Raw genomic sequence first — 15,770 nt, 5'->3', positions numbered from 1 at the left:
ATGTGTGGCTTCTAACAAAAGGCACTGGTTCCCGTAGTATTCCTCATTCAAACCAATTCAATGCACGACCTCGGAGGTACCTGCATGGCTTTGGCGGGCTATTTTGAAACAGTGGTGGTTGAACATGCAGGTACTTCTTTTGAAAGTCCTAAACAAGGTATAGCAGTCGTTGATAGGATACGCAGCTTATAAAACATGGATAACCTCTATGGGCTATTCCATTTAAAATCCACACTACCTCTGTGGAAGATTTAGCTCAAGTCTTCCACAGAGGAGTACGAGTTTCAAATAGAATAGACAGTTTAGTAACTTCCATTTGAAATACTCACTCCAGTGGTGGAAGATATAGGTAAAGCCATAATACAGGGGGAGTATGGGTTTGAAAATTATTAACTCTGACCAATTATATTTGAAAAACTTACTCCCCCTGTGGAAGGTATTTCCAAAATCTTCAGCAGGGGTAGTGTTGATTTCAACTGGAATATGTCAATTGTCTTAGGAATGCACCCAGATGTCTATACGCCCAAATTAACTGAGTATGTTGATGACCTCTCATTTCAGCTCGTATAATCAAGGACAACGTTGTTGGTGCAACTCTCATTATCTCCCTCTTGATATGGATTCCATGCAGTTGTGTCATCCATCATTTTGTAAGTAGACTTTGTGTATAATTATGTAGGGGTGGGTGTGTGGGGGGGAGGGGGTCATGGTGCAATTCTCATGATATGTGACACGATCAAGGGAAATGAGTTGGATATTGCTAATATTGATTTTGAGATATTTTTTTTGTTTTATATTGTTTAAAGCGGTTGATAAATTGATGTAACTTTTTAAAGAAAAGTTGTATCAACATAGGGTTTTCAGTTTCTGAAAGCTCTAAATGTCCTCTATAGAAAAATATGTAAAACTCATTTTCGTCCAGGGCAGACATGTGACTCATTCCCCTTGACCATGTCACGTATGTATACCATGCAGTTTCATAAGATACCATTTAGCAGGGGTATGGGAAGGGGCAAAATTAACATTTTCTGAAGGGGGAAACAAAACAAATTCCTGGTTGCATCATTTTGAACCGGTAATATTGGAGGAATATATTTTATTTTTAGAGAGAGACTACATGTAATGTCTTTGAGCTTCAAGAAAGGGCTTCATTTGGACAATGTGCGCACACAGCGCTCAAAAATTTGGTATTTTACACTATGCCAATGAAATTAAATGATTGGAGTGAATTTTGGTTGGAAACTGGCTCCTGTGTATGATGCTGCTGTGGATGTCCACCACTCCTCCTCCGTACAACGAGTCTGTTAATCTACCCCAATTCACAGTACCCATTTATACCTTGGTGGAACGTGATTAAGGCCTTGCCCAAAGCCACAAAGTGATTTGAACCCCCAACCCTATGATTACAGATAAGAATACATAACAGCTAAACCACCTAGCTTTTACAGTGGTATTGATTCTAAAAAAACATCCTTTGGTTTTGTATGTTCTTTGAACCAACAGGACAAGAAGAGAGAAACAGAGTCCATGAAAGCAGAACAATGGTTTCACCCAATGGTAAGTAGTACTATTATCAAAGACAGAGATAAAAAGAATTTATCGCGTCTGACGTCATCTGTCAATCAAACTCGAGCAGGGTTTGTTTACAAGTGTCGTGAATCGTGATGATGACTTGCTGAAAGCGGCTGGTATAACCGGGCGCCTTATTGTTAATTTTGCACCTTCAAACATGCAAACCATCTCAAAAGTTAGGTCTTTATAGTAGGTAACTTTCTTTTGCGAAGGCACCATGTCAACAATGCCTAGAAAAGCTGCTTTTTGCCTTGTAAAAGTACGTAATTTTTAGCCATTTGCTGCTATTCCTTTTCTCCGATCAGCACCAGATAGATCGGTCTTCCTTTTACGCGCTATTAACCTGTGTAAACCAATCAAGGATCATAATTGACAGTGACATCAGACACGGTAAATTCTTTTTATCGCTGTCTTTAATTATAACAAGATTCAAATATATTGTTTCTTGAAACCAATGGCAAAGCCAGGACTGTTTCAGAGGGGCAAGGGGGAGGCAACTTTTAAGGGGGGAAACATTTAACAACAATGGGCAAAAAAGTTTTAAAAATGCATTAAGATATTAAACATCAGGGCGTTCGGGTACACCCCGTCAGTCCGAAACACAGTCGGTCCGAACCACTTTTCGGACTGACGGTGTTTCGGACTGACGGGGATGGCCCCAGGCTGCCAGCATCCCCTACTATGGCACTGCTTGAAACAGGTTCATCAGGTTTAGTGATATTACCAAAGAGTTTTTAACCTGTCAAAACCAGTTACAAGATACTTACTATATATTTTCTTGCTGACAGTTTCATCAGTGAACAACTTTTTCAAACTTTGTTCTTGTTGTGATGACTGGTGGGAGGTTGTGTCATTTCCAGTAGTGATGTTAGTCTTGCTAGCAGTCTCCAATGGTGGATCATACACATGACTTAGATTGTAGATCCCCTCATCTCTGTTCATTACTCCCCGCCCCCTCCTGATCTGAATTGACTCTTTGATCCATCATGCTTTTTTGTCACTGTCTCGCTCTCTAAGAATTTCGACTCCCCCAAGTAATAATATGTGATATGATGTGATTTTCAAATATAGCCAAACAAAGACAATAATTTATTTTGTTGCATATTGTTTTGGAAACACTTCAACTGTTCATATCTTTGGAACTAATTTTCTATTTCAATGGGGTTTTCTGCAAAATGTAGCTTTGCAAATCATGTAAAAAACTGAAAATCAAATATGGCCAACTTCAGACTGATTTTGCTTGATCACACCACATATGATTAGCCCTGTCGACATGTTCACTAATAGCCAAGTTTTTAAATATTTTTTAATATTGTTGTCATCTCCACTAGCAGTATAGCCCACCCTCCCCATTTGACAAAAATGTACCCAAGAAGGTCCAAACTAACAAAGGGACCACTTTTCCATATCATATACCATTCAAATTTGCTAGAAAATGTTAGAGGGTTAATCCCACTTTCTGCATGTTTGCAAATTTATTTAGGATTAAATTAGACTTTTTTGCAATTTACTTCGAAATTATTGTTTTTAACGTTTTCATTATTTAGTAAAGAGCTTGAAATGTGTGCATTTACCTCTATTTCCATAATTCATCAATAGCTCAGTTTCGCCCAAAACATCACTTATTACCAGACGATGCATTCTTACATTGAATTCCTACTTTCTTTTCAGAACCAAGAGAGAATCCGTCCAGAAGACCGAACACGTGTGCGCAGGTACAAACCTTCTTCTGAATACTTAGAAAAAGAGACTGTTTTATGAGTGCACCATATGCTGCATGGAAAGTAGTGTTATCAGCATGATTTAATACTAACAATGTCAACAAGGAAGGTCTGCTACTACAGTAGCTTCCAGAGAAGTTCAAACCTCTCTTGGTCTTGTCAATGAGCAACATAGTTTGGGCTTTGTGTTCCCTTCATGAGTGCCGCTTTGCACCAACTAAAGCTTTGCTGTATTACCGGTCTGTGGGATAATTGAATTGGCCAATCAGAACCCCACTTCTGTGTTTGCACTGTGTATGCCCACCACGGACAAGAGAGGTCCAAACTTCTCTGAAAGCAATGTCCCTTACTGTTTTCTGGCATTTAATAAGCGTAAATAGGAACCTACATGATACTGAAGGAACCATGTAGTACCAGTACCTAATGAACCTACTTGTTACCATAGGAACCTGCTAGTAGGTTCTCACATCAATTGCTTTAACTTGTTGTCTTTTGCACCACTAATTTGTTTGTCTTTTTGTTTGTTGGTTTCGCTTTTCTTTAAAACAAAAAGCAATCATTATTTGTGATACTATTGATAAGCTAAGATAGGAGTTCTCAACAGGCAAGCCGTGGGCCAAATGGGCTCTTGCATTTATCCATTCAAAATCCACACTCCCCCTGTGGAAGATTTTGGAAATATCTTCCACAGTGGAAGTAGGAATTTCAAATGGAATTAGCACATTAACCGACTCTTTTTGAAACTTATCCTCCCCTGTGAAAGATTCAGGTTGAATCTTTCTCAGAGGGTGTATGGAATTCAAATGGAGCTGCCTAATGTGTTCATTCCATTTGAAATTCATACATGTACTCCCCATAAGGTAGTGTGGCTTTTAAATGGAATAGCCCATTCCGTCCTGCTATCCACTGACATTTGGCCCTGACCAACTCTGAAATATGAAGCTTGGGGAGTATTTGGCCCTCAAGCATGAATGTTTTATATCTGCTTGTGGCCCTTGAACAAAACATGATTGAGAACCCCTTAGCTATGGGAATGTCAACATTTCTGTAAACTCAAGTTATCATGCCAGTATCATTGCCGGCCCATTATGAAAGCTTTGCAATGCTGAAATACCCATTGAATCAAAACTGTTTAGTTTGCTACTTATTTTTGCCCATATAATATTTCAAGTGCAAAATTTCTTACATCTTCACATGCATAGGGAGTTTTTGTTCACCAAGGGCCATATAGGCAGTAACATGCTTAAGAATGCCTTGATAACAGTAAGAAATATAAGGTAACAAGGCACCTGGCATATCTGTGGCGATTTACATCAGTGCCTTGGGTTGTTTCGCAGGCGGGGTTGGGTGCAAATGTTTGGGAAGTGCAAGATATATATTGGTTTTTTGTGCATTACTAGTATTGTAAAAAGTGTTGGCTCTAAAACAAGTAGTGAACTCTATAATATACTGTACACAACTATAGAGATGTAGTCATCCCTGTGTGAGTGAAAGAAACAGTTCATGTGTACATTGCTTGTGTAGCTCTATTGTGTTGCGGATGATACTATGGACTGATTTATTGGAAATCCACACTCCCCTTGTGGAATATTTTGATCAAGTTTTCCACAGAGGGATTGTAAGCTTCAAGTAGATAACTTTGATTTGAAATACTGGGGAAATACTAACTCCAGTGGTGGAAGATATAGGTAAAACCATATACAGGAGGAGTATGGGTTTCAAAATAATTAACCCTAGATAATTCCATTTGATAAACATACTCTCTTTGTGAAATACATTTCATAAATCTTCCACAGTGGTATGATTTCAAATGGAATAACCCATCAAGAGTTATTTATTTATTATTAGCTGTATCTTGGCATTTGCATAACATACCGTAGCGTTATGTGTAGTTATGTCCTATAGGGCTATCGGTGGCCCGATGGCTTCTAGTATCGTACCCTACATATGTAATCAATTGTATTGCGCATAATAAGGAACCATGGCATAGTGCTATTGCTGCAAATGTTCAGGGTATAGTAGAAAGAGCCATCGCTACCTATCGAGCACCACAAGGACCAAACTAAATGTGATGCATTGAGGATTAATGAACAGTTGTTACCAACATAGATTGATGGATTGAGAATTTGAACTGCATGATTGAATTGATGCACTGCATTGCATGATCAACTGTGTATTGTTTATTGATGTGATTTGTGAAAATGTGTTTGGCCAAAAATGCAGCACAACACACAAAATTCCAGGATTGTGTTTAAATTTGTGCTATCAATTGCTCAAACCTATTCAATCAAGGTGAATGTGTATGTTAATGTTTGTTAGTCAAATCACATTATTTGGTCTCAGGACATTGTTCGTAACACCACATTGGACTATTACAGTTGAAATCCATACAATGTACACCACCTGTGGAAGATGTGACCTTAATCTTCCACACAGGGAGTGTGAATTTCAAGTGGGCTCCCTGAATGGGTGACTCCATTTAAAATCTGCACCACCTGTGTGAAAGATTAAGGGCATGTCTTCCATCGGGGGTGTATGGATTTCAACTGGAATATCCCAGTCTTCCAACGACCTTGGCAATGACCTCAGAAATATTGCAGTGGTGTACAGATGGGTATGTGTGCATGTACATGTCGTTTGCACTGTTGCTCTATTTGTTTAATTTCTGAAGAAAGGTCAGCAAAAAAAGGTCAGAAGTGAAAGGTCGGTATATGAAGACAGGACTTATGTAGTAAGTTTATAGTGCAAATTAATTTATATTTAATAACAAAATGTTCAAATTTGATACTGTTTTTTTGTGAAATCCAATTTTGTGTAAGTTTATAGTGCAAATTAATTTATGTTTGATAACTAGATTTTCAAATTGGATATTGGTTTTTGTGAAATACAGCTTTTCATTAATTTTTTAGAATTTATACCCTAATTTTGTTACTAATTGTGTAGATTTATACAAATTGTGAATTTATCAAGTATGTATATTTAGTGCAATATGTATATAAAGTAAGATGTATATATTTATTATGACAAAACTGTAATCCAAATGTTTTTGTATCCATGACTTAATACTCAAAACTAATATTTGTAGTAAAGATAGAAATTTATCATTGTGATAATGTTTTTGTTCGTAATCAGGGGATACAATTATACAAACTATATCAAAATGATTAGAACCGGGATTTGACATTTTCAAAAAATGTTAAAAATATAAAATCACTAATAATTGTAGTTTTTGCGAAAAAGACATATGTGAACTTATTTGATAATCTGAAACCAATAGGTTGGTGCATCTGGGAGCTATTCAGTATTGTCATTCAAGTGAAGATCGATGTATTCATACTTTTACTCGCACAACCAGTGGCGTAGCGTGGGTCATGATATTGGGGGCACCGACCATGATTGGGGGGGGCACCGGGTCTGATTGAGGGGGCACATCTGGTTTTAAACAATTTCAGATCGATTACGCCACTGTACACAACAGAAGTCGAATAGCTTCACTGCTCAATGTATTCATTGTTTAGGTGCTCTCAATCAATGTCACACTTGCTTTAAAAGTTTGTAATCTCAGAACGGAATGTGTTATCTTCACGACCTAAAATATTCACAGAGAAGATAAAACGTACAGACCTGAAACTTTTCCTCTTTTCAGCTGATTTGGCCTCTTTTTTTTATTCCTGAAATGTACGCATTATTTGTTATTTTCAGCCCAATTTGAGCTGTTTTGGCATGATTTTGTGCTATTTTCCTCTTTTTTTAAAGCATTTTTTCTTTTTTCACAAATGGCCAGTTTCAGGTCTGAATGTAATATAATTTCAGATATTAAAAAAAAAAAGTTGAGCCTAAACTGGTACATAACATAGTGAACAAATTCTGCAAAAATGACAAGTTGATAGTTTCAATCATTTTGATACAGTTTGTACATAATTACTAACTTGGGAGGGTGGGGAATCTTATGAATGTGAAGCTTTAGTGCAAACTGCAGGGGCAAGGGGCCTGCCATATGGCCCCTGATAGGTGTCCAGGAGGTTGAGCCACAGAAGCTTTAATGAGCTGGGTATTTTGTCCATTTATGACACATTCAAGATTCCACGTTGCTTCTAGAATTCAAACTCACTGGAGCAATTGAACTCAAAATATGGAAGAATAATCAGCTGCTGTAAAAGTGACAATTTTTACGCTACATTTATTTTCACGCTCTTCATGTTCCAAGCTGCTATCGCGAATATATAACTTTTGTGTATAGGTCAATGTAAGGAAACATAGAATCACAAATTTAAAAACAAGTGAAACAATTCAAAATTGTGACTGGACACTACGAATCAGCCGTAAACTCGGCCCCCGGTCAAGTTTGTTTTATTTTGTGCTTATAAAATATATATCATAAGCTTTAAAATAGTATATCATTTGACTTCAAACGATATCCAGAAGCGGGGTTATGGTTTGTTGAACTCAGCTCCTTCAAAAAAATGGTACCTTTTTTCGTTTCTACGTGTGTCTCTTTTTCCACATTGCAAGTAATAAAGGCATAATTGGCGGTCATTTCAAATCATCCCCAAGTCAACGAGCTTCGGGAATGTCCTCTCATTGTTAATTGTTGGTTGTACATACCCAGACAAAATACAATGCAATAATTATTGTAACCCACCACTTGAACAGGATTTAGCCAAAGCAAATAAAGACTAGAGCTATTTAATGATTCTTTATGGAGAAGATTAATATCCTCTTCAGCAATAGGATTATCGATTGGTTTAAACGCTATCAAATGAGAAACATGACGCGCCTAATTGAGACACCTATGAATACGACCCTCACGCACGTTTTGCACTGTATCTCAGGATACAATTTGCCGAGTTTACGGCTCATTTGTAGTGTCCACTCACAATTGGTAAAGCGCAAAAAATTAATCTCACGAAAATGTCCACTTTTACAGTATTGCAAGTTCTTTGTCAAGGCCAAAGGAAGATTCTTTTAACATTTTGTATTTGGTGCTATTATTTTTTAATGATCAAATAATTAAATTGAGATAGTTGTATTAGATGTTATTATAAACAGTTTATGTTTGTACTTACTCTTGTAAAAAAATTAGAATTTATCATTTATGTATTTAATATTATTATTATTTATGCAAAGCAAGTTGTATACTGTTCACAGAAAATAAATCATGAAGTAGATTTCATATAAAAATGTTGAAATTGATTTGGATGTGTTTACATACCAATAAGATGGGGAATTTCTCATTCAACTCATCACCTCAGGTGATATCAGGGTTCCCTAAACCTAACCCTAACTCAGATATCACCTGAGGTGATGTTTTGGATGTGCAATTCTCCATCTGTATATATGTATTACTCAATCAGTGTGATAGATATGAAATCCAAATACAATATTTAATCTTGACAAAACCAATTTGTTTTACTGACCTGACAGTTTCGACCATCTTGGACGATGGTCATCTTCAGAGTGATGTTTTTTCCGACTTCTGTACACCAACAAAGGGAGCACCAGCGCCCAGAAGTGGGTCGTACACATGACTAAGGTAATGGGCCCCCTCGTCTCTGTTCATGGTGTTCGGTGCTCTCTTCCTTATCCAGATTGCTTCACGGATACGGCGGGCTCCCGCATTACATTCTTTCTCAAGGACTTGGGCATCTTTCCAATTGATAATATGGTTTTGTTGTACGGTGTGGTCAGTAAAACAAATTGGTTTTGTCAAGATGAAATATTGTATTTGAGTTTCTGCAAACCTAATGAACCTCTTCAAGAATGATAGATATGGTTGTGTTCAAGTAAGTGCACGATGTGTGCTGTTAAAGTTTTTATATTAAATCCGGAGATCTCCGGTTTTTATTCCGAGTTCACCGATCGAATACGTCTTGCCAGACGGTGCCAAGTCTTTGCTTTGGCAGATAAAAGTGGGAAGAGTCAGTGGTATGTGTGGGTGGTTGTGTATGCTCGATGTAAGAAAACATGAAAGACCAACATGCAGCTTGAGAGGAATGACAAGAGACAAAAGGGAGTTCCATTTACCAAGGCCTGGCACCAAGGTTGTATAGGACCTGACAAATTAGATTTCCAGACTCTGTTGAGACGACACTTTGCACACTCTCCATGTGAAGTTACTCATCACTGCTGGTGTAGTCTTGATGATTCATCTTGATGACCGATTTTGATCCCGAGACTGATATTAGGAGTTTCATGCTGGATTCTGCTTCAGTGGTAAGCATGTATTCATAGGTAAAAAGTTTTTATTATTATCATTCTTATTGTAACATATCAGAGAGGAATTGTAAGAAATTGTGCTATTCCAGTTGAAGTCCAAAACCCCCATGTGGAAGACATGACCCCAATCTCCCACACAAGGAGTGTAGCTTTCAAATGGAGTTACTGATTCAGGTAGCCTGTTTGAAATTCACACTCCCTGTGTGGAAGATCAAGGTCATGTCTTGCATAGGGGGTGTATGGATTTCAATTGTAATAGACCAATTAGACTGATATGGCAGGAAAAGCATCCTTTGTCTTTGGCCCTTGAACATGTTTAAAACAAAAACTGCAAATAGGTTTCATAGGAGGTTTTGCTTTAAACATGTTCAGGGGCCAAAGACATGAGTTTTTCCTGCCCATGGACGAGATAATAATTAATTTTCATCATTTTTCTGAACATTGATTTTATAACTAAGGCTAATTTAATTCATAAACTATCATTAATAATTAACCTTACCAACTCACACATGCATGATGCATTATCTTAAAACACCATCGCTTGCATTGAGATGACTCATCAATACGCTCATCACTAAGCACCTAATACTGATACGCCCATCATGGTGAGTATGAAACTTCCTTGTAAAATGATCTGTGCATGAATGTATTATAGCATGTGCATTGATTCTGAAACTTATAATTGTTTCATGTAGCTGTTATCCATGTATATTATTTGTTTTGATACAATTAATTACTGTTAACCAGTGGAGGTAGCTAGGATTTATCCAGGGGTGCTAAGGCCCTGTAACCATAGGCTGTTCCCTTGTGGCGTGTGCCCTTGTTCCGTGTTCACTTGTTCCCATGTGACCTGCCACACGGACAACGAATCTTTGTTTTGCTTAGTGGCAGTATCCATAGGTTGTATACTTAGGCCCTGTATCCATAGGCTGTTCCCTTGTGCCGTGTGCCCTTGTGCCGTGTTCACTTGTTCCCATGTGACCTGACACACAGACAACGAACCTTTGTTTTGCTTAGTGGCCGCTACGGCCACTTCTGTGTGGCAGGTCACATGGGAACAAGTGAACACGGAACAAAGGGCACACGCCACAAGGAACAGCCTATGGAACCTAAACCTCGTATCCATAGGCTGTTCCCTTGTGGCGTGTGCCCTTGTTCCGTGTTTACATTTTCCCATGTGACCTGCCACACAGACAACGAACCTTTGTTTTGCTTAGTGGCCGCTACGGTTCGTTGTCTGTGTGGCAGGTCACATGGGAAAAAATAAACACGGAACAAGGGCACACGCCACAAGGGAACAGCCTATGGATACGAGGCCTAAGGGGGACCATGGAAATAGTAGATGAGTCCTCTTCCTTTGTAATGAAGAATAGATATGAGGGATTAGTCACAGGCGATCGATTTCATTGTGATTCCTACTATTTCCATGGTGGGACAAGGCTGCTTTCATGGGGGGGTGATCTGACAAAAATTGGCAAGAAAGGCCTACAAATCTAAATTATCAGTGGCTAGCATCCCAGGGGCTTCCCCTTCCTGAGGCTTTGCCACTGGTATTAACAGTATGCAGCCCTGCAGACTGCTTTTAAAAAGTGAATTCAACTGATGATGTGTCTGTGATGCTGCATGTAAATGCATGGTATAGACTTACAGCATTATACATTGCTGGTTGGGTGAAACTTGTTTAGAGGGTAGGCTTGTGTAGTGACAATATCAGTGTTCGAAATATGCCTCAAAAAGTTACAGGCCAGCCGGGCTTGACCTTAAAAAGTTACCGGCCACCCGGGCCGGCAACTAGATGCCAGTCAGAAAAGTTACCGGCCAGGCCAAAAAGTTACAGGCCAATGGCCGGCTGACCGGCCCTATTTCGAACGCTGGACAATATGATATGTCATACATAATGGGCTATCCCAGTTGAAATTCCTAAACCCCTGGAAATTTAAGTTGTGTCTTTCATGGTACATGGATTTCAACTGGAATATCCGATTTGTGTGTGCATTGTACACTCCAAAATGCCTATTGGGGCCACCTGCACAGATGCACCATCGCTAAGGTACTTGGCTGGTAGGCCTACTGTGCAGTAGCAGCATTGGTACTGTGTGTACCATAGGTACTCTGTGTGTACCAGTCGGGTACCTTGGTGAAGGTGTATCTGTGCAGGCAGCCCTCCAGGGGAATAGGCCATACTGTGACCTTTGTGAATGTATGAACTCCTATCCATTTTTTTCCTTAAACCTTCATTTTTGGTTTAAATAAGCTACCCTCCTCTACCCACTTATTTCTACAAATCATGCATAACATCATCCACAGTCACTGAAATTGAAAGTACCTTTCAAGCTGGTTCTTTAGTTATCTTGGTGTAGATTAGAGCCTGTTTCAGACAGGATCAGTTCCGGATATTGGTTACAGCCAGTTCTGATACCTATCCTGTACCCCTACCTTTAGGTTTAAGTGTGGAAGTTGTCTACCCAGAATTCCAGTAGAGAACTAGAACCACACTGCAAGATTCCTATTGTGGCCGCCTGCACAGGTACACCATCGCCAAGGTACCCAACTGGTACTTACACTGTACAGTACCAATGCTGCTACTGCACATAACTCACCAGCAATGGTACTGCACAGTACCAGCCAAGCACCTTACTGACGTTGTTCCTGTGCAAGCGGTCCCAATAGGAATCTTGCAGCGTAACAGCTCTATGTTCTTCAATTGAGATACATTTAGCTCTATACCCATACCACATTTGAGTCCTGGTTAGGTCCTCATCAATAATAAGGTACCAGTACATCTCTGGTTCACAGCTAGCCATAGGCACAAATCATTAATTTCCATTGGTTTGCTCTAAAACTTCATTAAAAACAAATCATTTTTAGCCAAAAACATTTTTACCATTTTTTAAAATTAATTATTCTTCTTCTCTTGCTTTCTTTAACAATATCTCACATTCACATCGTATTTTCAACGCAGTTATCATATTTATTCTCCAACAACATATTTATTCATTCGTTCTTTAATTCATTTTCTCATTAAATTTTTCAATAAAAGATTGGTAGGTAGTAAATAATTATAAATTAATTTATAAAAACGAAAACTTTATTTTACACATTTTGAAATATACATCTTCTAGTCATCATGCTTTATAGGAAAAAAATACAAAATCAACAGTTCAAGCAAAAAGGCAAATTACTGCCATCACAGGGAAGAAAGTTGCGTTAGGATATGGGTAGGCGTCAGGGTTAGGTGTAACAGATTGGTTTAAGTTTTTGTATGTGGCAACCACTAGCCTACTAATATTCTTTTAAGTTGCTCCGGGACACTTAATTTCATTCTGCAACCATAATCATGATAATGGGCCGCTGCAACCAAAACGGGCCGCAATTATATACACCTAACCTGTATTTTTTTTTGCTAGCTACGCTCACAAATTGTGATATTTTGGGACTTTTTGTATACTTTTTATACTTTTGCGTACGAGCCTGGGTTTAGGGTTAGGGTTAGCCTATTACGGCCCATTGCAATAAATAAATATGCCTCCTGGGCACCCATTTTGTTCCGTAGGAGTGAAAAACAAATGAAAACAATAATGAACCAACCATTTTGAAGTGTGTAATTATGTTATTTCCTTTTTTGCCGTTACAGCAGTATGATAAATAGCGGCAGTTTCGATGGTGATGGACCTGACACAGAGCAGTAAGTCAAAATGTGCGCAGCTTCTTTCTTGCTTTTCTTTATTATTTGATTTTTATTATTTGTCGTCTTAATTTTATTTGCTGGCTGAATGTTATTTTTGTTTCGAGGTTTTGAAGTAATCGTGCTATAACCTCTGTGTTGAAAAATTTTAAGAAAAAATACGGCATTTTTTCTTATTGTATTATGTTCTGTTTTGTGTAAACCTAGCAGATTGAGCATTCTTTCTGGCATTTTCAGCAAACACAAAACCTTTGGAAAAAATATTTTAAATGTCAGGGTTATATATAAAATGTTTTAATAATGTTCAAAATTATATTTGAAAACTTGCTGCAAAACATTGCAACATGATGTTACTTAAAAGTGTTGACAAATATTTTGCAAAAATGTTCGCCAAAACAATTTTACAATTAAAACGTTTTGACTAAAACCGAAACAAGTTAATGTTTTAAAATGTTTTTGTATTTCTGTGGGACAGAAATTCTCTCTTCTCTCCGCTCCCCTACCTGTCCCTTACCCTGTCAATAAACTTCCCTACTCCCCCTTCTCTCTTATTTCTGCTAGATTAAATTTCCGAGCATTGGCGTAGCATGGGTCATCATATGGGGGGAGGGGCACCAACCATGATTAGGGGCACCGTTTTTGGTTATTTTCCGGTGGGATTACGCAATCGATTGAGGGGCACATACCCCTATGACGCTTCGCCACTGTTTCCGAGTTTATGACCCTCAGAGTGTGCTGAGATGAGAGTCATAAAATTACTTAGAAATTTGATCCAGCAGAAATGAGAGTGCCTCTCTTGCTCGTCTCTTCTCTTCCACATCTCACCTCTCCTCTTCCCTGCTCTTTTCTCTTCTCTCCTCTCCTCTCCTCTCCTCTCCTCTCCTCTCCTCTCCTCTCCTCTCCTCTCCTCTCCTCTCCTCTTCTCCCCTCTCCTCCCCTCTCTACGAACCTCTTTGTCTGACTGATCTCTAGTCGTCAAAAGTTATGAAGTTGTCTTTTCCCTCTCTCTCCTCTCCTCTCCTCTCCTCTCCTCTCCTCTCCTCTCCTCTCCTCTCTGGATTTCCTAGTCAATCAGAGTCTCCTCTCCTCTCCTCTCCTCTCCTCTCCTCCCTCTCCTCCCCTCTCTACGAACCTCTTTGTCTGACTGATCTCTAGTCGTCAAAAGTTATGAAGTTGTCTTTTCCCTCTATTTTCAGCTTACTACTCCTCTCCCTCTCCTCTCCTCTCCTCTCCTCTCCTCTCCTCTCCTCTCCTCTCCTCTCCTCTCCTCTCTCTCTCCTCCTCTCCTCTCCTCTCCTCTCCTCTCCTCTCTCTCTCTCTCCTCCTCCTCTCCTCTCCTCTCTCCTCTCCTCTCCTCTCCTCTCCTCTCCTCTCCTCTCATCCCCTCCCCTCATCTCCCCTCCCCTCTCCTCTCCTCTCCTCTCTACGTACCTCTTTCTCTGACTGACCTCTAGTCGTCAGAAGTTATAAAGTTGTCTTTTCCCTCTATTTTCAGCTTACTACAATGGTTCGCAACTCAAACAGAAGAAGGGTCAGGAGAGGCAGAAGAAGCGTTATGATCTGATATTTGTTCTGTTAGGCTAAAAACGAGTTAGTTTCCTGTCGGCCCTGCGAATTTAGTTTTGGAGAGCCGTTTTACCGCATACAGGTGTTTTTTTATCTGACCTCTGCATTGATTCGACAATAAAATTTGTAATTTCTGGCATAATTTATCATGAATCCTGACTAATAATAAATATAAAAAATAAGCAAAATTATAAACCGCATTTCGTATGTTGCTTTGCACACCACCTGCAGGAAACAAACTTGCTTTATTTGGGCTAATCTTATTGTCGCTGGCCAAAAACGACAAAACCCTTGGTCCAAGCATGAAGGCTTTATGCTTGGACCAAAGGTTTTGTCGTTTTTGGCCAGCGATATGTTATTGACATGACCGATGATGAAAATACAGACCACAAAATAATTCAGGTACCAGTTATTTTCAGTTATATCCGAAACAAAGACAGATATGTCATAATTAGAATCAGCAGGCAATAGCTGCATCTTTTAACTCGGATTTAAGACCTCGTTCGTTGAAATCGGTCAAGAAATAAATAGGCCTGCACGGTGATCCTAAATCCCAAGGAAGATGCAACATCAAAAGTGCGATTGTTCCTTTGGATGCTCTATTGATTTGTACACAAAGCGTTCTCGATCAAGAGTACCAGCGCCGTGCTTTCCATTCAGTGATTTGCTCATCCGGACGAGCGTTAAAATCATCAAAATTCAGATCATTGCCATAGATGTGCTAACATAGCCTGCTAATGGTTCAGCCGAAAGCCGTGTATTTTAGACAAAATAAGGCATTTGCATGAATCTGTTATCTTACTATAATTCACCAGAATCTGTACGTCTGTTTGTCTGTCCGCCTCTTTTCTCGGAGACCGGGGGTCGCGCGTTCCTCAAACTTGGTGGGTGGGTGCAGCTTGGTATGAGGAAGAACGAGTTTATATTTTTAAAGGTCAAAGGTCAAGGCCGGGGACAAGTCCAATTAAAGTCTAATTTCAAATTGCCCCTATGGAGCTCAAACTTGGTGG

The 15,770-nt window shown here is 39.1% G+C and overlaps 1 protein-coding gene across 3 annotated transcripts in view; it reads left to right on the top strand.

The window, feature by feature from the left end:
• LOC140162774 (ADAM 17-like protease) overlaps positions 1-15,719 on the top strand; it is a 63,506-nt gene extending 47,787 nt beyond the window's left edge. For 2 of the 3 annotated variants that reach the window (XM_072186067.1, XM_072186066.1), the window contains exons 19-23: positions 562-650; positions 1,504-1,557; positions 3,244-3,287; positions 13,144-13,194; positions 14,690-15,718. In XM_072186067.1, coding sequence (XP_072042168.1) covers positions 562-650; positions 1,504-1,557; positions 3,244-3,287; positions 13,144-13,194; positions 14,690-14,753 — 302 coding nt within the window. In that variant the 3' untranslated portion in view covers positions 14,754-15,718. Of the gene's footprint in view, positions 1-561; positions 651-1,503; positions 1,558-3,243; positions 3,288-13,143; positions 13,207-14,689 lie in introns of all 3 variants that reach the window. The other variant, XM_072186068.1, reaches the window with a different exon arrangement.
• Positions 15,720-15,770: the final 51 nt, after the last annotated feature.

The sequence above is a fragment of the Amphiura filiformis genome, chromosome 10 (genome assembly GCF_039555335.1).
Source record: "Amphiura filiformis chromosome 10, Afil_fr2py, whole genome shotgun sequence".
In the NCBI taxonomy this organism is placed as follows: domain Eukaryota; kingdom Metazoa; phylum Echinodermata; class Ophiuroidea; order Amphilepidida; family Amphiuridae; genus Amphiura; species Amphiura filiformis.
The sequence above is the reverse complement of the archived record's forward strand: the minus strand, read 5'-3'. Positions and strand labels throughout refer to the sequence as shown.